The sequence below is a fragment of the Pseudophryne corroboree genome, chromosome 1 (genome assembly GCF_028390025.1).
Source record: "Pseudophryne corroboree isolate aPseCor3 chromosome 1, aPseCor3.hap2, whole genome shotgun sequence".
In the NCBI taxonomy this organism is placed as follows: domain Eukaryota; kingdom Metazoa; phylum Chordata; class Amphibia; order Anura; family Myobatrachidae; genus Pseudophryne; species Pseudophryne corroboree.
The window spans coordinates 708,214,868-708,237,361 of NC_086444.1; the positions used below are offsets into that span (position 1 = coordinate 708,214,868).

Here is a 22,494-nt window from a genome sequence, read left to right on the forward strand (position 1 = left end):
TGACGACATGAGACGGCCGGCAAACATATTAGTATCTGTCCAGGCGTCTAAAACACCGTCAGGGACGTTATAATGCCCATTTTACCTCAGTCGGTCGACACAGACACAGACACGGACACTGACTCCAGTGTCGACGGTGAAGAAACAAACGTATTTTCCTTTAGGGCCACACGTTACTTGTTAAGGGCAATGAAGGAGGTGTTACATATTTCTGATACTACAAGTACCACAAAAAAGGGTATTATGTGGGGTGTGGAAAAACTACCTATAGTTTTTCCTAAATCAGATAAATTAAATGACGTGTGTGATGAGGCGCGGGGTTCCCCCGATAGAAAATTATTGGCGGTATACCCTTTCCCGCCAGAAGTTAGGGCGCGTAGGGAAACACCCCTTAGGGTGGATAAGGCGCTCACACGCTTATCAAAACAAGTGGCGGTACCGTCTCCAGATACGGCCGCCCTCAAGGAGCCAGCTGATAGGAGGCTGGAAAATATCCTAAAAAGTATATACACACATACTGGTGTTATACTGCGACCAGCGATCGCCGCAGCCTGGATGTGCAGCGCTGGGGTGGCTTGGTCGGATTCCCTGACTGAAAATATTGATACCCTTGACAGGGACAGTATTTTATTTACTATAGAGCATTTAAAGAATGCATTTCTATATATGCGAGATGCACAGAGGGATATTTGCACTCTGGCATCAAGAGTAAGTGCGATGTCCATATCTGCCAAAAGATGTTTATGGACACGACAGTGGTCAGGTGATGCAGATTCCAAACGGCACAAAGATGTATTGCCGTATAAAGGGGAGGAGTTATTTGGGGTCGGTCCATCGGACCTGGTGGCCAGGGCAACTGCTGGGAAATCCACCGTTTTTACCCTAAGTCACATCTATGCAGAAAAAGACACCGTCTTTTCAGCCTCAGTCCTTTCGTCCCCATAAGCATATCTGCCCAGGGATAGAGGAAAGGGAAGAAGACTGCAGCAGGCAGCCCATTCCCAGGAACAGAAGCCTTCCACCGCTTCTGCCAAGTTCTCAGCATGACGCTGGAGCCGTACAGGACCCCTGGATCCTACAAGTAGTATCCCAGGGGTACAGATTGGAAAGTCGAGACGTTTCCCCTCGCAGGTTCCTGAAGTCCGCTTTACCAACGTCTCCCTCCGACAGGGAGCCAGTATTGGAAACAATTCACAAGCTGTATTCCCAGCAGGTGATAATCAAAGTACCCCTCCTACAACAAGGAAAGGGGTATTATTCCACACTATATTGTGGTACTGAAACCAGAAGGCTCGGTGAGACCTATTCTAAATCTGAAATATTTGAACACTTACAAAGGTTCAAATCAAGATGGAGTCACTCAGAGCAGTGATAGCGAACCAGGAAGAAGGGGACTATATGGTGTCCCGGGACATCAGGGATGCCTACCTCCATGTCCCAATTTGCCCTTCTCACCAAGGGTATCTCAGGTTCGTGGTACAGAACTGTTACTATCAGTTTCAGACGCTGCCGTTTGGATTGTCCACGGCACTCCGGGTCTTTACCAAGGTAATGCCCGAAATGATGATTCTTCTTCGAAGAAAATGGACGACCTCCTGATAAGAGCAAGGTCCAGAGAACAGTTGGTGGTCGGAGTAGAACTATCTCAAGTAGCTCTACGACAGCACGGGTGGATTCTAAATATTCCAAAACCGCAGTTGTTTCCGACGACACGTCTGCTGTTCCTAGGGATGATTCTGGACACAGTCCAGAAAAAGGTGTTTCTCCCGGAGGAGAAAGCCAGGGAGTTATCCGAGCTAGTCAGGAACCTCCTAAAACCAGGAAAAGTGTCAGTGCATCATTGCACAAGAGTCCTGGGAAAAATGGTGGCTTATTACAAAGCGATTCCATTCGGCAGATTCCACGCAAGAACTTTTCAGTGGGTTCTGCTGGACAAATGGTCCGGATCGCATCTTCAGATGCATCAGCGGATAACCCTATCTCCAAGGACAAAGGTGTCTCTCCTGTGGTGGTTACAGAGTGCTCATCTTCTAGAGGGCCGCAGATTCGGCATTCAGGATTGGATGCTGGTGACCACGGAGGCCAGCCTGAGAGGCTGGGGAGCAGTCACACAGGGAAAAAATTTCCAGGGAGTGTGATCAAGTCTGGAGATTTTTCTCCACATAGATATACTGGAGCTAAGGGCAATTTATAATGCTCTAAGCTTAGCAAGTCCTCTGCTTCAAGGTCAGCCGGTATTGATCCAGTGGGACAACATCACGGCAGTCGCCCACGTAAACAGACAGGGCGGCACAAGAAGCAGGAGGGCAATGGAAAAAAAATGCAAGGATTTTTCGCTGGGCGGAAAATCATGTGATAGCACTGTCAGCAGTGTTCATTCCGGGAGTGGACAACTGGGAAGCAGACTTCCTCAGCAGGCACGACCTCCACCCGGGAGAGTGGGGACTTCATCGGGAAGTTTTCCACATGATTGTGAACCGTTGGGAAAGACCAAAGGTGTACATGATGGCGTCCCGCCTGAACAAAAAACTGGACAGGTATTGCGCCAGGTCAAGAGACTTTCAGGCAATAGCTGTGGACGTTCTGGTAACACCGTGGGCGTACCAGTCGGTGTATGTGTTTCCTCCTCTGCTTCTCATACCCAAGGTATTGAGAATTATAAGACGTAGAGGAGTAAGAACTATACTCGTGGCTCCGGATTGGCCAAGAAGGACTTGGTACCCGGAACTTCAAGAGATACTCACAGAGGACTCATGACCTCTGCCACTAAGAAGGGACTTGCTTCAGCACGTACCATGTCTGTTCCAAGACTTACCGCGGCTGCGTTTGACGGCATGGCGGTTGAACGCCGGATCCTAAGGAAAAAAAGGCATTCCGGAAGAGGTCATTCCTACCCTGGTCAAAGCCAGGAAAGACGTGACCGCACAACATTATCACCACATGTGGCGAAAATATGTTGCGTGGTGTGAGGCCAGGAAGGCTCCACGAAGAAATTTCAACTCGGTCGATTCCTGCATTTCCTGCAAACAGGAGTGTCTATGGGCCTCAGATTGGGGTCCATTAAGGTTCAAATTTCGGCCCTGTCGATTTTCTTCCAGAAAGAATTGGCTTCAGTTCCTGAAGTCCAGAAGTTTGTCAAGGGAGTACTGCATATGCAACCCCCTTTTGTGCCTCCAGTGGCACTGTGGGATCTCAACGTAGTTCTGGGATTCCTCAAATCACATTGGTTTAAACCGCTCAAATCTGTGGATTTGAAATATCTCACATGGAAAGTGACCATGATGTTGGCCATGGCCTCGGCCAGGCGTGTGTCAGAATTGGCGGCTTTGTCTCACAAAAGCCCATATCTGATTGTCCATTCGGACAGGGCAGAGCTGCGGACTCGTCCCCAGTTTCTCCCTAAGGTGGTGTCAGCGTTTCACCTGAACCAGCTTATTGTGGTACCTGCGGCTACTAGGGACTTGGAGGACTCCAAGTTTGCTAGATGTTGTCAGGGCCCTGAAAATATCGGTTTCCAGGACGGCTGGAGTCAGGAAAACTGACTTGCTGTTATCCTGTATGCACCCAACAAACTGGGTGCTCTTGCTTTCTAAGCAGACGATTGCTAGTTGGATGTGTAGTACAATTCAGCTTGCACATTCTGTGGCAGGCCTGCCACAGCCAAAATATGTAAATGCCCATTCCACAAGGAAGGTGGGCTCATCCTGGGCGGCTGCCCGAGGGGTCTCGGCATTACAACTCTGCCGAACAGCTACGTGGTCGGGGGGAGAACACGTTTGTAAAATTCTACAAATTTGATACCCTGGCTAAAGAGGACCTGGAGTTCTCTCATTCGGTGCTGCAGAGTCATCCGCACTCTCCCGCCCGTTTGGGAGCTTTGGTATAATCCCCATGGTCCTGACGGAGTCCCCAGCATCCACTAGGACGTTAGAGAAAATAAGATTTTACTTACCGATAAATCTATTTCTCGTAGTCCGTAGTGGATGCTGGACGCCCATCCCAAGTGCGGATTGTCTGCAATACTTGTACATAGTTATTGGTACAAAAATCGGGTTATTATTGTTGTGAGCCATCTTTTCAGAGGCTCCGCTGTTATCATGCTGTTAACTGGGTTCAGATCACAGGTTGTACAGTGTGATTGGTGTGGCTGGTATGAGTCTTACCCGGGATTCAAAATCCTTCCTTATTGTGTACGCTCGTCCGGGCACAGTATCCTAACTGAGGCTTGGAGGAGGGTCATAGGGGGAGGAGCCAGTGCACACCACCTGATCCTAAAGCTTTTACTTTTGTGCCCTGTCTCCTGCGGAGCCGCTATATCCCCATGGTCCTGACGGAGTCCCCAGCATCCACTACGGACTACGAGAAATAGATTTATCGGTAAGTAAAATCTTATTATAAGTGCCTAATCCCCTGCCATAAACTTTATTAAAAAAGCGGGAGAAGCCTGCCGCGGAGGGGGCGGGGCTATCTTCCTCAGCACACCGGCGCCATTTTCTCTTCACAGCTCCGCTGGAAGGTCGCTCCCCAGATTCTCCCCTGCAGTATATACTACAAGAAGGGTAAAAAAGAGAGGGGGGGGGCACATAAATTTAGGCACAAATTGTGTTTAATAGCAGCTATTGGGAAAAATCACTCAGTATAGTGTGCATCCCTGTGATATATAGCGCTGTGGTGTGTGCTGGCATACTCTCTCTCTGTCTCCCCTAAGGACTTAGTGGGGTCCTGTCCTCAGTCAGAGCATTGCCTGTGTGTGTGCGGTGTGTCGGTACGGCTGTGTCGACATGTTTGATGAGGAGGCTTATGTGGAGGCGGAGCAGGTGCCGATAAGTGTGATGTCACCCCCTGCGGGGCCGACACCAGAGTGGGTGGATATGTGGAAGGTATTACACGACAGTGTCAACTCCTTGCATAAAAGGTTCGATGACATAACAGCTGTGGGACAGCCGGCTACTCAGCCAGTGCCTGCCCAGGCGTCTCAAAGGCCATCAAGGGCTCAAAAACGCCCGCTACCTCAGATGGCAGACACAGATGTCGACACGGAGTCTGACTCCAGTGTCGACGAGGACGAGACTAATGTACATTCCACTAGGGCCATCCGTTGCATGATTACGGCAATGAAAAATGTGTTGCACATTTCTGACATTAACCCAGGTACCATTAAAAAGGGTATTATGTTTGGGGAGAAAAAGCAACCAGTGGTTTTTCCCCCATCAGATGAGTTGAATGAAGTGTGTGAAGTAGCGTGGGCTTCCCCCGATAAGAAACTAGTGATTTCTAAAAAGTTACTGATGGCGTACCCTTTCCCGCCAGAGGACAGGTTACGTTGGGAGACATCCCCGAGGGTGGATAAGGCGCTCACACGCTTGTCAAAAAAGGTGGCACTGCCGTCTCAGGATACGGCCGCCTTAAAGGAGCCTGCGGATAGAAAGCAGGAGGCTATCCTGAAGTCTGTATATACACACTCAGGTACTATACTGAGGCCTGCAATTGCTTCAGCTTGGATGTGTAGTGCTGCAGCAGCTTGGTCCGATACCCTGTCAGAAAATATTGATACCCTCGACAGGGATACGATTTTGCTAACCATAGAGCATATTAAAGACGTCGTCTTATATATGAGAGATGCACAGAGGGATATTTGCCGGCTGGCATCTAGAATTAATGCAATGTCCATTTCTGCCAGGAGAGTATTATGGACTCGGCAGTGGACAGGTGATGCGGATTCTAAAAGGCACATGGAGGTTTTGCCTTACAAGGGTGAGGAATTGTTTGGGGATGGTCTCTCGGACCTCGTTTCCACAGCAACAGCTGGGAAGTCGACATTTTTACCTCAGGTTCCCTCACAGCCTAAGAAAGCACCGTATTATCAGGTACAGTCCTTTCGGCCCCAGAAAGGCAAGCGGGTCAAAGGCGCTTCCTTTCTGCCCAGAGGCAAGGGAAGAGGGAAAAAGCTGCACCAGACAGCCAGTTCCCAGGATCAAAAATCCTCCCCCGCTTCCTCTAAGTCCGCCGCATGACGCTGGGGCTCCACAGGCGGAGCCAGGTGCGGTGGGTTCGCTCACAGGTGGATCCCTGGGTTCTGCAAGTAGTATCACAGGGATACAAGCTGGAGTTCGAGGCGACTCCCCCTCGCCGTTACCTCAAATCAGCCTTGCCTGCTGCTCTCAGAGAAAGGGAGGTAGTACTGGCGGCTATTCACAAGCTGTATCTTCAGCAGGTGATAATCAAGGTACCCCTCCTTCAACAGGGACGGGGTTACTATTCCACAATGTTTGTGGTACCGAAACCAGACGGTTTGGTGAGACCCATTCTAAATTTGAAATCCTTGAACATTTATATAAGAAAGTTCAAGTTCAAGATGGAATCGCTCAGGGCGGTTATTGCAAGCCTGGAAGAGGGGGATTTTATGGTGTCTTTGGACATCAAGGATGCTTACCTGCATGTCCCCATTTATCCACCCCACCAGGAGTACCTCAGGTTTGTGGTACAGGACTGTCATTACCAATTCCAGACGCTGCCGTTTGGTCTGTCCACGGCACCGCGGGTATTTACCAAGGTAATGGCCGAAATAATGATGCTCCTCCGAAAGAAAGGAGTCATGATTATCCCGTACTTGGACGATCTCCTTATAAAGGCGAGGTCCAAAGAGCAGTTGCTAGTCAGCGTAGCACTATCTCAGGAAGTGCTGCATCAGCACGGCTGGATTCTGAATACAAAGTCACAGCTGATTCCTGCGAAGCGTCTGCTGTTCTTGGGCATGATTCTGGACACAGAACAGAAGAAGGTGTTTCTCCCGGAGGAAAAGGCCCAGGAATTATCATCTCTGGTCAAGGACCTCCTGAAACCAAAGCAGGTGTCGGTGCATCACTGCACGTGAGTCCTGGGAAAGATGGTAGCTTCTTACGAAGCAATTCCCTTCGGCAGATTCCATGCAAGGATCTTTCAGTGGGATCTGTTAGACAAGTGGTCCGGATCGCATCTCCAGATGCATCGGTTGATCACCCTGTCCCCGAGGGCCAGGGTGTCTCTGCTGTGGTGGCTGCAGAGTGCTCATCTGCTCGAAGGCCGCAGATGCGGCATACAGGACTGGGTCCTGGTGACCACGGATGCAAGCCTCCGAGGTTGGGGGGCAGTCACCCAGGGAAGAAACTTCCAAGGACAATGGTCGAGTCAGGAAACTTCCCTACACATAAATATTCTGGACCTAAGGGCCATTTACAACGCCCTGAGTCAAGCAGAACCCCTGCTTCAAAACCAACCAGTCCTGATTCAGTCAGACAACATCACGGCAGTCGCCCATGTAAATCGACAGGGCGGCACAAGAAGCAGGATGGCAATGGCAGAAGCCACAAGGATTCTTCGATGGGCGGAGAATCACGTGCTAGCACTGTCAGCAGTGTTCATTCCGGGAGTGGACAACTGGGAAGCAGACTTCCTCAGCAGACACGACCTCCACCCGGGAGAGTGGGGACTTCATCCAGAAGTCTTCAAGCTGATTGTAAATCGCTGGGAACGGCCACAGGTGGACATGATGGCGTCCCACCTCAACAAAAAGCTAAAAAGATATTGCGCCAGGTCAAGGGACCCTCAGGCGATAGCTGTGGACGCTCTAGTGACACCGTGGGTGTACCAGTCGGTGTATGTGTTCCCTCCTCTTCCTCTCATACCCAAGGTACTGAGGATAATAAGAAAAAGGGGAGTAAGAACTATACTGATTGTTCCGGATTGGCCAAGAAGAACTTGGTACCCAGAACTTCAGGAAATGATCTCAGAGGACCCATGGCCTCTGCCGCTCAGACAGGACCTGCTACAGCAGGGGCCCTGTCTGTTCCAAGACTTACCGCGGCTGCGTTTGACGGCATGGCGGTTGAACGCCGGATCCTAAAGGAAAAGGGCATTCCGGATGAAGTCATTCCTACGCAGCAAAACATTATCACCGCAGATGGCGAAAATATGTTGCTTGGTGTGAGCCCAAGAAGGCCCCAACGGAGGAATTTCAGCTGGGTCGATTTCTGCACTTCCTACAGTCAGGAGTGACTATGGGCCTTAAATTGGGTTCCATAAAAGTCCAGATTTCGGCCCTGTCTATTTTCTTTCAAAAAGAACTGGCTTCACTGCCTGAAGTTCAAACGTTTGTTAAGGGAGTGCTCCATATTCAGCCCCCTTTTGTGCCTCCAGTGGCACCTTGGGATCTCAACGTTGTGTTGGATTTCCTAAAATCACATTGGTTTGAGCCACTTAAAACCGTGGAGCTAAAATATCTCACGTGGAAAGTGGTCATGCTATTGGCCTTGGCTTCGGCCAGGTGTGTGTCAGAATTGGCAGCTTTGTCGTGTAAAAGCCCATATCTGATTTTCCATATGGACAGGGCAGAATTGAGGACTCGTCCCCAGTTTCTCCCAAAGGTGGTATCAGCTTTTCATTTGAACCAACCTATTGTGGTGCCTGCGGCTACTCGTGACTTGGAGGATTCCAAGTTGCTGGACGTAGTCCGGGCCCTAAAAATCTATGTTTCCAGGACAGCTAAAGTCAGAAAAACTGACTCGCTATTTATCCTGCATGCACCCAACAAGCTGGGTGCTCCTGCTTCAAAGCAGACTATTGCTCGCTGGATCTGTAGCACGATTCAACTTGCACATTCTGCGGCTGGACTGCCGCATCCTAAATCAGTAAAAGCCCATTCCACGAGGAAGGTGGGCTCTTCTTGGGCGGCTGCCTGAGGGGTCTCCGCTTTACAACTTTGCCGAGCTGCTACTTGGTCGGGTTCAAACACATTTGCTAAATTCTACAAGTTTGATACCCTGGCTGAGGAGGACCTTGAGTTTGCTCATTCGGTGCTGCAGAGTCATCCGCACTCTCCCGCCCGTTTGGGAGCTTTGGTATAATCCCCATGGTCCTTACGGAGTACCCAGCAATCCACTAGGACGTCAGAGAAAATAAGAATTTACTCACCGGTAATTCTATTTCTCGTAGTCCGTAGTGGATGCTGGGAGCCCGTCCCAAGTGCGGACTCTCTGCAATACGTGTATATAGTTATTGCTTAACTAAAGGGTTTTGTTATGAGCCATCTGTTAATGAGGCTCATTTGTTATTCATACTGTTAACTGGGTATAGTTATCACAAGTTGTACGGTGTGATTGGTGTGGCTGGTATGAGTCTTACCCTGGATTCCAAATCCTTTCCTAGTAATGTCAGCTCTTCCGGGCACAGTTTCCCTAACTGAGGTCTGGAGGAGGGGCATAGAGGGAGGAGCCAGTGCACACCAGATAGTACCTAATCTTTCTTTTAAGAGTGCCCAGTCTCCTGCGGAGCCCGTCTACACCCCATGGTCCTTACGGAGTACCCAGCATCCACTACGGACTACGAGAAATAGAATTACCGGTGAGTAAATTCTTATTTTTACCTGTTTCTGGGGCAGCTTCCTTGAAGGATGCTGCAGACCGCAAGATTGAGACCACTCTCAAATCTCTGTACACAGCTGCGGGGATGGCCCAGAGACCCACCATTGCTTGTGCATGGATCTCTAGGGCCATTGTAAAATAGTCAAGTAATCTAATTGACGGGTTAGATTCCTTATCCAGGGGGGAGATAATTTTACTCCTACAGCAAATAAAGGATTCTGCTAACTTTATGGTGGAGGCCATAAAGGAAATTGGTTTACCCAATGCACGCACCACTGCCATGGCAGTGTCAGCACGCAGGGGCTTGTGGCTACACCAATGGACTGCGGAGGCGGATTCGAGGAATGGCATGAAAAACCTACCTTTCACAGGTGAAGCCCTTTTTGGAGATGAACTGGATACGTAGTGGATATCCAAGGCTACGGCGGGTAAATCTACATATCTTCCTTTCGCAGCTCCCCCGACTAGAAAATCCTACACTGCTCCAACTCTGCAGTCTTTTTGGCATGGTTAAACCCTGATAAGAAATGTGAAATTCCTCAGGTTTTTTTAGCTACTTTTCCCCTCCCAGCAGGAAGGTATGGGAACCTCCCCGCCGGCATTTTTCATTTTTAAATTTGGCGGGCAGAAGCGCGCCGGGAAGGGGGCGGAGCTTCGTCCCGCGGCTCACAGGCGCCATCTTCTCCTTCAACGCGCGGCTGAAGGGAGACGTTGCCGGGACCTCCACATTTCTCAGACAAGTAATGGGGAGATATTCAGAAGGGGGGGGCGCAGTGTGGTGCTTATTATCATTACAAAGCAGCGCTGGGTACATATATCTTTTCTTGGGATATATGGGCGCTGGGGTGTGAGCTGGCATACTCCCTCTGTGTCCTCTATCTTCGGCTTCATTGTGGGCCTGTCACCTAGCTGGGACGTTCTGTGTGTTGTTGTGTGTCGGTACTACGTGTCGGCATGTCTGAGGCTGAATGTTATTCACCAGAGGAGGTTATTGGGGGAGCGGATTAAGGGCTAGATTTGGGACTGTCGACGCAGCCGACACCTGATTTACTCGCATTGCTCAATACTATAAATTTGAATGTTGCTTCTTTATCAAAGAGGTTAGAGTCTGAGTCACAGTCGCAGGTGTGGAAAAAGTCCATGGAAGAGGCTTTGTCTCAGGTTCAGACCTCATCCGGGTCACAAAAGCGGCCATTTACTCAGGTGGTAGATACTGATACCGACACGGACTCTGATTCCGATGTCGATTTCACTGAGGCTGCTTTACACCCACGGTTAGTTAAGAGTATTCAGTACGTGATTGTGGCTATAAAAGATGTTTTACACATTTCTGATGAAACAAGGTTTTGCTTGTTCAAGGGGGGGGGGGGACCTGAGGTGAAGTTTCCCCCCTCTCATGAAATGAATACTCTTTGTGAAAAGGCTTGGGAGTCGCCGGATAGGAGGTGGCAGATTCCCAAGAGAATTTACATGGCGTATCCTTTCCCCTCTGATGACAGGGGAAAATGGGGGGTGTCTACAAATGTTGACAAAGCTCTGTCTCGTTTGTCTAAGAAAGTGGCACTTCCGTCCCCTGACACGGCAGCTCTCAAGGATCCGGCGGATCGCAAGCTGGAGACGTCTTTGAAGTCCATTTTCGCTAATTCGGGTGCATTGCTCAGACCTGCTGTGGCGTCGGTATGGGTGAGTAGTGCTATTGCTAAATGGGCTAAGAATTTAGCTAATGATATGGATACCCTTGATAAAGATAATGTCCTTTTGACTCTCGGTTATATCAAGGACGCTGCAGATTACCTGAAGGATGCGGCGAGGGACGTCTGTCTCTTGGGTTCAAGAACCAATGCCATGTCGATATCAGCCAGGAGGGCGTTGTGGATCCATCAATGGAACGCTGATGCCGACTCCAAGAGGGCTATGGAAGCGTTACCCTTCAAAGGTACTGTCTTGTTTGGGGACGGCTTGGCTGACCTGGTCTCGACCGAGACTGCGGGTAAATCCTCTTTTCTTCCTTATGTTCCCACACAACAGAAAAAGGCACCACATCAGCAAATGCAATCCTTTCGTCACAATAAATACAGGCGTGGAAAAGGTAGAGGAAGGGGAAGGAAACCTCCTGCAGGCTCAGGCGCCCAGGACCAAAAGTCTTCCCCTGCTGCTACCAAGTCCACCGCATGACGCTGGGGCTTCCCTGGGGGAGTCCGGACCGGTGGGGGGTCGTCTACGAATATTCAGTCAGGTCTGGATTCAATCAGACCTGGATCCTTGGGTCCTAGAGATTGTGTCTCAGGGATACAAACTGGAGTTTCAGGAGATACCCCCTCACCGGTTCTTCATTTCGGCATTACCAGTAGCTCTTCCGGATAGGGAGGTGGTGCTGGCAGCGATTCAAAAATTGTGTCTACAGAGGTCATTGTTCCCGTTCCCTCGTCCCAGCGGGGGGAGGGGTTCTACTCGAGCCTCTTTGTTGTGCCGAAACCGGACAGTTCGGTCAGACCAATTCTGAATCTAAAATCCCTCAATCCATACTTGAAAGTTTTCAAGTTCAAGATGGAATGCCTTCGAGCGGTAATTGCCAGCCTGGAAGGGGGGGATTTTATGGCGTCAGTCGACATAAAGGATTCCTACTTACATGTCCCGATATATCCTTCGCATCAGGCCTTCCCCAGGTTTGCGATACAGGATTCTCATTACCAATTTCAGACGTTGCCGTTTGGGCTCTCCACGGCTCCGAGGATTTTCACCAAAGTCATGGCGGAAATTATGGTTCTCCTTCGCAAACAAGGGGTTACAATTATCCCGTACTTGGACGATCTCCTGATAAAGGTCCAATGAACGGTTGCTGAGAAGTGTAGATTTGTCACTGTCGGTCCTACGACAGCACGGTTGGGTACTCAATTTGCCAAAATCTCAGTTGATTCCGACCACTCGGCTGCCTTTTCTGGGCATGATTCTGGACACGGATTTACAGAAAGTATTTCTTCCAGAAGAAAAGGCTCTGGAACTGCAGGCGATGGTCAGGTAACTTCTGAGGCCGACGAGTGTGTCAATCCATCACTGTACTCGGGTTCTGGGGAAGATGGCTGTGGCGTACGAAGCCATTCCATTTGGCAGGTTTCATGCCCGGGTGTTTCAGTAGGACTTACTGAGCAAATGGTCCGGGTCTCACCTGCACATGCACCCAGGTCTATCTCCCAGAGCCAGAATTTCTCTCCTGTGGTGGCTGCAAGATCATCACCTCTTAGGGGGACGCCGGTTCGGTATCCAGGATTGGGTGCTTCTAACAACAGATGCAAGTCTCTGGGGCTGGGGCGCAGTCACTCAAGGAAGAAACTTCCAGGGGAAATAGTCGCTCCAGGAAGCCTGTCTCCACATAAATGTTCTCGAGTTAAGAGCCATTTACAATGGCCTGCTGCAAGCAAGAAGCCTTCTTTAAGGTGGACCTGTCCTGGTACAGTCAGACAACATCACAGCGGTGGCGCATATAAACCGTCAAGGCAGAACAAGGAGCAGAGCTGCAATGACGGAGGCCACAAGAATCCTTCGCTGGGCGGAATAACACGTGAGCGCCCTGTCAGCAGTCTTCCTACCGGGAGTGGACAACTGGGAAGCAGATTTCCTCAGCAGACACGATCTCCATCCGGGAGAGTGGGCTCTTCACCAAGAGGTATTTGCAGAGGTGACAAAACGTTGGGGAATTCCGTTGATCGACATGATGGCGTCTCGTCTCAACAAGAAGCTCCCGAGGTATTGTTCCAGGTCAAGGGACCCCCAAGCCAGTGCAGTGGACGCCCTGGTGTCTCCGTGGGTTTTCCAGTCGGTGTATGTGTTCCCTCCACTTCCTCTCATTCCAAAGGTACTGGGGATCATTCGACGAGCAAGGGTTCAGGCGATTTTCGTCGTTCCAGATTGGCCGGATCTTCAGCAATTACTGTTGGAAGATCCTTGGCCGCTTCCTCTAAGAGAGGACCTGTTGTTGCAGGGTCCATGCGTGTTTCCAGACTTACCGCGGCTGCGTTTGACTGCATGGAGGTTGAGCGCCAGATCTTAGCTCGTAAGGGTATTCCCAGGGAGGTCATTCCAACTCTCATTAAGGCTAGGAAGGAGGTTACGGCGAAGCATTATCACCCTATTTGGAGAAAGTATGTTTCCTGGTGTGAGTCTAAAATGGCTCCTGCGGAACATTTTCACTTGGGTCGCTTTCTCCACTTTTTACAGGCGGGAGTAGATGCAGGCCTGAAATTGGGTTCCATCAAAGTGCAGATTTCGGCTTTGTCTATTTTCTTTCAAAAAGAGTTAGCTGTCCTCCCAGAGGTTCAGACTTTTGTGAAAGGAGTAATGCATATCACCCCTCCGTTTGTGCCTCCTGTAGCTCCATGGGACCTTGATGTAGTCTTACGGTTTCTCATGTCTTCCTGGTTTGAACCTTTGCATAAGGTTGAGTTGAAATTTCTCACTTGGAAGGTAGTTATGCTATTGGCACTGGCGTCTGCCAGGCGGGTGTCAGAGTTGGCGGCCTTATCTCATAAGAGCCCGTACTTGATTTTTCATTCGGATAGGGCGGAATTTAGCACTCGTCAACAATTTCTGCCGAAGGTGGTTTCTTCATTTCACATTAACCAACCTATTGTGGTCCCGGTGGCTACGGAAGCTGTCGCGATTCCAAAATCTCTGGATGTTGTAAGAGCGTTGAAGATCGACGTCACTAGGACAGCTGTTGCTAGGAAAACTCAGGTGCTGTTTGTCTTGTATGCTTTCCAACAAAATTGGTCATCCTGCTTCAAAACAGACTATTGCACGCTGGATTGGGATCCGGTCTGAAGATCGACAGTGTCTAGGTCGACAATGTTTAGGTCGACCACTATAGGTCGACAGTCACTAGGTCGACATGGATGGAAGGTCGACAGGGTTTCTAGGTCGACATGTGCTTGGTCGACAGGTCTAAAGGTCGACATGAGTTTTTCACATTTTTTTTTTTTCCATACTTAACGATCCACGTGGACTACTATTGGAACGGTAAAGTGTGCCGAGCGAAGCGGTAGCGGAGCAAAGGCACCATGCCCGAAGCATGGCGAGCGAAGCGAGCCATGCGAGGGGACGCGGTGCACTAATTTGGGATCCCGGTCACTTTGCGAAGAAAACTACACCAAAAAAAAAAATTCCTCATGTCGACCTTTAGACCTGTCGACCTAGCACATGTCGACCTAGAAACCCTGTCGACCTTCCATCCATGTCGACCTAGTGACTCGACCTATAGTGGTCGACCTAAACATTGTCGACCTAGACACTGTCGATAAAACGAACTACACCCGCTGGATTTGTAGTACGATTCAGCAGGCTCATTCTTCGGCCGGACTACCGGTGCCGAAGTCAGTAAAAGCCCATTCTACCAGGAAAGTGGGCTCATCTTGGGCGGCTGCCCGAGGCGTCTCGGCGTTACAGCTTTGCCGAGCAGCTACTTGGTCGCGTTCAAACACTTTTGCTAAGTTCTATAAGTTTGATACCCTGGCCGATGAGGACCTTGCGTTTGCTCAGTCGGTGCTGCAGAGTCGTCCACACTCTCCCGCCCGTTCTGGAGCTTTGGTATAATCCCCATGGTCCTTTTGGAGTCCCCAGCATCCTCTAGGACGTAAGAGAAAATAGGATTTTGGTACTTACCGGTAAATCCTTTTCTCCTAGTCTGTAGAGGATGCTGGGCGCCCGTCCCAATGCGGACTATTACTTGCAGTGTTTTCTTGCTGGTTAAATTAATTTATACACGGGTTGTGTATTTCTTGTTGCTGGTGTTAATTCATACTGTTATCTGGTTTAAAGTTACTCCGGTTGTACGGTATGTTTGTGGTGTGGTCTGGTATGTTTGTAGCCCTTAGTTTACACAAAAATCTTTTCCTCGAAATGTCAGTCTCTCCTGGGCACAGTTCCTATAACTGAGGTCTGGAGGAGGGGCATAGAGGGAGGAGCCAGTTCACACCCAGATTAAGTCTTTTAAGTGTGCTCAAGCTCCTGCGGAACCCGTCTATACCCCATGGTCCTTTTGGAGTCCCCAGCTTCCTCTACGGACTAGGAGAAAAGGATTTACCGGTAAGTACCAAAATCCTATTTTTTACTTCTTCTGTTTTTTTTTTTTTTCGTTCCAAAACCAGACGGTTCAGTGTGACCCATCTTAAACCTGAAGTCGCTAAACCCGTATCTGCAGGTGTTCAAATTCAAGATGGAATCCCTGCGGTCAGTGGTGTCTGGAAGAGGGGGAATTCCTGGTATCCCTAGATTTCAAGGTTGCTTACCATCAGGCTTACCACAGGTTTGCCATCTTGGAAGACCATTTCCAGTTTCAGGCTTTGCCCTTTGGCCTGTCCACAGCTCCGAGGGTCTTCACCAAGGTCATGGCGGAGATGATGCCGCAACTGCGCATGATGGGAGTCAACATAATCCCCTACTTGGACGATCCCCTGATAAAGGCTATGTCCAGGGAGCGTCTGTTGCACAGCATCATTCTGACGACTTGCCTGCTTACGGATCATGGGTGGATCCTAAATTTCCAGAAAGCTCACCTGCAATCGACCCAACGTCTTCAGTTCTTGGGAATGATCCTGGATACGGTGTATCAGAAGGTGTTTCTTCCGATGGACCAGACCCTCGCTATCCAGGCTATGGTTCGCTCAGTGCTCCGTCCTCGCAGGGTATCCATACACCTTTGCCTATGCTTGCTGGGTAGGATGGTTGCTGCTTACGAGGCAATCCAATGCGGCAGATTTCATGCCCTGCCATTTCAGCTGGATCTGCTGGACAAATGGTCGGGGTCTCACCTTCACATGCATCAGGAAGTGACCTTATGTCCAAAAGCCCGGATTTCTCTGTTATGGTGGCTACAAGTTCCTCACCTGAAAGAAGGCAGGAATTTCAACATCCACTCGTGGATTCTACTGACAACAGATGCCAGCCTCTGGGGTTGGGGAGCTGTGACCCAATGGGCTCAGTTCCAGGGGACATGGTCAGTTCAGGAATCTGCTCTGCCAATAAACATCCTGGAACTCAGTGCAATTTACAGTGCTCTTCTACAAGCTTCTCATCTCCTGAAGGATCAGGCGATCCTTCAACGCCACGGCGGTGGCATACATAAACAAGGGGGAACAAAAAGCAGAGCGGCATTGCGAGAAGTGTCAATAAAGTTCGTCTGGGCGGAGGCCAACGCAAGGGCCATATCAGCCATATTCATTCCAGGAGTGGACAACTGGAAGCAGACTTCCTCAGCAGACACGACCTTTGTCCGGGGGAATGGAGCCTATATCCCCAGGTGTTTCAACAGTTAATTCACCGGTGGGGCTGTCCGCAGATAGATCTGATGGCTTCTCGTCTCAACAAGAAGCTATGCCATTACTGTTCCAGAACGAGGGATCCGCAGGTTGTAGCAGTGGATGCGCTGACGACACCATGGACGTACCCATTTGTGTACCTGTTCCCTCCTCTACCGCTAATCCCAAGGGTTCTAAAAAGACTATTAAGGGAAAGCGTTCAAGCAATTCTAATTGCCCTGGATTGGCCTCGACTGGCGTGGTACTCGGACCTCCTATCCATGGCTCTGGAGGATCCCTGGCCTCTGCTGCTTCGAATGGATCTTCTTTAGCAAGGGCTGTTCATCTATCCAGACCTACCGCGGCTACGTTTGACGGCTTGGAAGTTGAGAGGGAGATTCTAGCTAGAAAAGGTCTTCCCTCCCGGGTTATTTCCACCATGACCCAGGCTAGGAAGATGATCATCGTATCTGGAAAAAGTATGTTTCCTGGTGTGAAAGTAGAAAGGTTTCTCACGTGGAATTTAGAATGGGTCGTTTCCTACTTTTCCTGCAGGTGGGAGTGGATATGGGTCTACGTTTAGGTTCCATCAAAGTCCAGATTTCAGTGCTCTCAATTTTCTTCCAGAAACAACTTGCCATGGAAGTACTTTCCTTAAAGGAGTTCTTCATATGCAACCACCCTTCGTACCTCCCATGGCTCCGTGGAATCACAATGTGGTTCTGTCCTTTCTTCAAATCGGACTGGTTTGAACCCTTACATAGGGTGGAGTTGAAATTTCTCACCTGGAAGATGGTGATGTTATTAGCATTGGCATCTGCCAGACGTGTCTCTGAATTGGGGGCCTTATCCTGTAAGAGCCCTTATTTGAGGGCGGAACTCAGGACCTGACCACAGTTTTTGCCAAAAGTGTTGTCAGCTTTTCATGTGAATCAACCCATTGTGGTTCCGGTGTTGTCTGACGCCTCCGTTGGTCCAGAGTCCTTGGATGTGGTGAGGGCTCTGAAGATTTATGTCAAATCGGACTGTTCATCATCGGAAATCTGACTCGCTGTTTGTTCTTTATGATGCCACCAAGATTGGTCGTCCGGCTTCAATTGCTCGTTGGCTCAGGTTGACCATTCAACAAGCTTATATTTCGGCGGCTCTGCCTTTGCCGATGTCTGTTCAGGCCCACTCGACGATATCTGTTGGCTCTTCCTGGGCGGCTGCCTGTGGTGTCTCGGCCTTACAGTTGTGCCGAGCTGCTTCTTGGTCTGGTTCGAACACTTTTGTTAAGTTCTATCGGTTCGACACCTTGGCCAAGGATGACCTACAGTTTGGTCTGGCGGTGTTAGAGATCTCGACACTCTCCCACCCGTTTTGGGAGCTTTGGGACTTCCCCATGGTACTAAAGTACAGATCCCCAGTATCCACTAGGACGTAAGAGAAAATAGGAATTTAATACCTACTGGTAATTCCTTTTCTCATAGTCCGTAGGGGATACTGCCCTTAGTGCTTCAATTCCTGCTTACCTGAGTAAGTATTTGGGTTGGCCCACCGTTGCGGTCCCATTTTGTTTTTGGGATAGCTTTGCTATCCTGGTTAGGTTGGTGTTGCTACCCTCTGTTTTGGTTAGCACCCTCCTTTCGGTTATGGTTATATGTTGGCTTAGTGCCTCACCGCTGTTGTACCTGTTTTCTTTTCTAGTGGTATGTCCGTCTCCTCGGGCACAGTTTCCTAGACTGTCTGGTAGGAGGGACATAGAAGGGAGGAGCCAGCACACACATACACACTAAAGGTTTTAAAGTGCCAGACTCCAGTGGACCCGATCTATACCCCATGGTACTAAAGTACAGATCCCTAGTATCCACTGCGGACTACGAGAAAAGGAATTACCGGACCTATTTTTTTGTATTAAAATATAGGACTGTTAAGCAATATTTTAAATGCTTATCAAAAATATTGTGCAGTTGGTCATGTTTAAACTGAGCAGCAAAGGTTATACAAATTGGCAATATGCAATTATAGTGTTATGTGCTTTTCTGAAATTATTAAGGTTGTGCTTAAGATCTGTGTATTAACGTTTTATACATCTTTTTTTCACGGACAGCATAATCTTCAAGAAAAATTACAGCTACGCTATACAGAGATCTCAAGCAGGTAAGAACTGTTCGTAGATACAGGTTGAGTATCCCATATCCAAATATCCGAAATACGGACTTTTTTGAGTGAGAGTGGGATAGTGAAACTTTTGTTTTTTGATGGCTCAATGTACACAAACTTTGTTTAATACACAAAGTTATTAAAAATATTGTATTAAATGACCTTCAGGCTGTTTGTATAAGGTGTATAAGAAACATAAATGAATTGTGTGATGTACACACACTTTGTTTAATGCACAAAGTTATAAAAAATATTGGCTAAAATGACCTTCAGACTGTGTGTATAAGGTGTATATGTAACATAAATGCATTCTGTGCTTAGACTTAGGTCCCATCACCATAATATCTCATTATGGTATGCAATTATTCCAAAATACGGAAAAATCCCATATCCAAAATACCTCTGGTCCCAAGCATTTTGGATAAGGGATACTCAACCTGTAGTAATATTTACCAATTTGTTAGCTGCAGCCCCCCAGTAAAATCCGCCACCTCAGTGGCAATTTGGGACTGCACTGGCTTTACTGTGATTTGCAGTGACTTCCTTTGGAAGTGCCACCTGTCAGTCACACACACGACAGGCAGTCCCAAATTGTGTGTTATAGTTACCCTAGTGTTCATGCTAGGCTGTTTTAGCAGGGCGCCGCGTCCTGCCTGATTTTTTTAAAGGCAAAATTCGCCCTGCCCTTTCAGCGGCGCCCTGCTAAACAGCCTGCCCGTGTCCTGCTCTCCCAGCATGTATAGATGCCGTGCGCACGCGCACAGCATCCATTCACACTACGGGAGAGCGCTTGGGAGAAGCCCAGCGCCTCCGTAGGTGCTAGGCATGCCCCCTTTAGTGACGCCGCCAGCTGCACACGCCCCCTTTAGTGATGCCACCCACACCCCCTTTAGTGATACCGCCGCCCACCCCCTTTAGTGATGTCACCGCCCACAATTTGCATAGTAACGTTCTGTATTCAGACATGTGCTGTAGTGCCCCCACAGACCGGCGCCCTGCCCTCAAAAATTCCTAGGGGAAACACAATTTACCCTAATTAGCTATATCTGCTTATGTATAGATTATTCTCTCCTTGGTTTTAAGGGCCTGATTCAGAGTTGCAAGCAAAGCCAAAAAGCACAGCTGGCCAAAACCATGTTGCACTGCAAGTGGGGCAGCTATAACATGTGCAGTGGTAGTTAGATTTGGGTGGGGTGTGTTCAAACTGAAATCTAAATTGCAGTGTAAAAATAAAGGTGTCCAGTATTTGTGGGCTACATGCAAAAGCAGCCAGTATTTACCCTGCACAGAAAAATATAGCCCACCCAAATCTAAGTCTCTCTGCACATGTTATATCAGCCCCACCTGCAGTGCAACATGGTTTTGCCCAGTTGTGTGTTTTTTGGCTTTGCTTGAAACTCTGTCTGAATCTGTTCCTAAGTCACTAAGGTGTCTGCTGTCTTGTGTACTTCTGTCCTGTAGATTTATTATGAGCAAGTCTGAAATAAAATCTTTTCCCTATGATCACCATATTATCTCCAGTACACTCACTTTTGATACATTCCTTTAATACATATGTCACTGCGTATCGCCTACTGTACTTTTGAATGGCAAAGGTAGACGACATGCAGTATGTCTCCTTCATCGCGATGCGGTCAATACCGACGCCGGAATCCCGACCGCCACAATCCCGACATATTCTCCCTCCGTGGGTGTCCGCAGCGTGGCGAGCGAAGCGAGCCCGCAAGAGGCTGCGTTCCGCTCGGCCCCCCTGTCGGGATTGTGTGGTCAGGATTCCGGCGTCGGTATTTCGACCGCCGGGATCCCGTCCATCGGGATTACGTACTGATCCCCCTTCATCCACTAAGGGACACTGGAGTGCTCTTTACAATGAGTATAGAGAGTGTGCTAACCGGGAGCTGGCACTTTAATAATTCAGAAGTGTGACTATCTCCTCCCCCTGTAGTGTGTTCTCCTGCAAGCCAGTCTTAGTTTAGTGCCCGAGGCAGCTGGTCACATCCTGGGCTTCTCCTCAACGGCAAATGTATTTTTAAATTTTTCAATGTTAGAAATTCTGCAGCCAAGCAAGAGGAGACGATAGGCAGTGGCTGCCCCTGCCTGTCTGCGACAATGGAACTGCCGGAGAGGACCTCTCCGCAACTGCTAACGGTTCGCGCAGGGGTCCCCGACTCAGAGATTATCGTTTCTGGGGTAGCACCGTACCCTGCTGCATGTAGTGCGTGTCTCAGTCCCCCTAGCCACAACCACCACTGGCCAGCAAACGGCAGCTCTGTGAGTATAACGCCTGGCTTCAGATTATCGGGATGCCAGGCACAAACAAATGGCGGTAATTTAGGAAGTCCCAGCAGCAGTTCGCACAAAAGAGCGCCATAGCGTGTGGGGGGAGGGAGTTAACTCCCATAGTTCAATTTCTAGCTCCCAGCTGCCCCGGCGCTGTCACAGTATAGTAGAAGCCGGCGGCCATTGCTAAAGGCAGAGAACGCACTCTCCAGTGGTCCCTGCAACACCTATTAAGAGCTGCTGCATATACTATATACTATACTGTGATAGCGCCAGGGCAGCTGGGAGCAAGGAACTGAACTCCGGGAGTGCTGAGACTGAGAGACCTTACACAAGATCGTGTGTTATCAATGATGTAGAGGTTTTGTCAGGAGAGTAAAGCCCAGTACTCACGGGCCGATCAAGGAGAGATGCGTGCTGAGCGAAACGCTCAGCACACATCTCTCCTGCCGCTCAGCACAGCGCGATCTGTGCTGAGCGTGCGGGGGGAGACGGGGGGGCCGCTCACTTCACCCAGCGGGTGAAGTGAGCGACCCGCTAGATTGGCCTGCATGCAGGCCAATCTAGCAGCGGCGATAGCGATGTGCGGGGCCGCGCATCGCTATCGCCGAGGGGGCTACACACGGAGCGATCCTGCCGATATTCTAAGCAATCTAGTCAGATTGCTTAGAATATCGCTCCGTGAGTACCCCCCTTAACTGAGCACATGTAACTGAGTTTCACTTTCACTTTAGTTACTGCATATAATGTGCCTAGCGTTTTAGCATTTCTAACAGCGTTAATTGTAGAGATGTGCACTAGAAATTTTTCGGGTTTTGTGTTTTGGTTTTGGGTTCGGTTCCGCGGCCGTGTTTTGGGTTCGACCGCGTTTTGGCAAAACCTCACCGAATTTTTTTTGTCGGATTCGGGTGTGTTTTGGATTCGGGTGTTTTTTTCAAAAAACACTAAAAGACAGCTTAAATCATAGAATTTGGGGGTCATTTTGATCCCAAAGTATTATTAACCTCAAAAACCATAATTTCCACTCATTTTCAGTCTATTCTGAATACCTCACAATATTATTTTTAGTCCTAAAATTTGCACCGAGGTTGCTGGATGACTAAGCTAAGCGACCCTAGTGGCCGGCACAAACACCTGGCCCATCTAGGAGTGGCACTGCAGTGTCACGCAGGATGGCCCTTCCAAAAAACACTCCCCAAACAGCACATGACGCAAAGAAAAAAAGAGGCGCAATGAGGTAGCTGTGTGAGTAAGATAAGCGACCCTAGTGGCCGACACAAACACCTGGCCCATCTAGGAGTGGCACTGCAGTGTCACGCAGGATGGCCCTTCCAAAAAACACTCCCCAAACAGCACATGACGCAAAGAAAAAAAGAGGCGCA

At 49.2% G+C, this 22,494-nt stretch overlaps 1 protein-coding gene across 1 annotated transcript in view; it reads left to right on the forward strand.

Annotated features, from left to right (window-relative positions):
- NDUFA7 (NADH:ubiquinone oxidoreductase subunit A7) overlaps positions 1-22,494 on the forward strand; it is a 163,491-nt gene that overhangs the window by 34,032 nt on the left and 106,965 nt on the right. Inside the window, exon 2 of the mRNA XM_063914892.1 lies at positions 18,780-18,829. Coding sequence (XP_063770962.1) covers positions 18,780-18,829 — 50 coding nt within the window. The remainder of the gene's footprint in view (positions 1-18,779; positions 18,830-22,494) is intronic.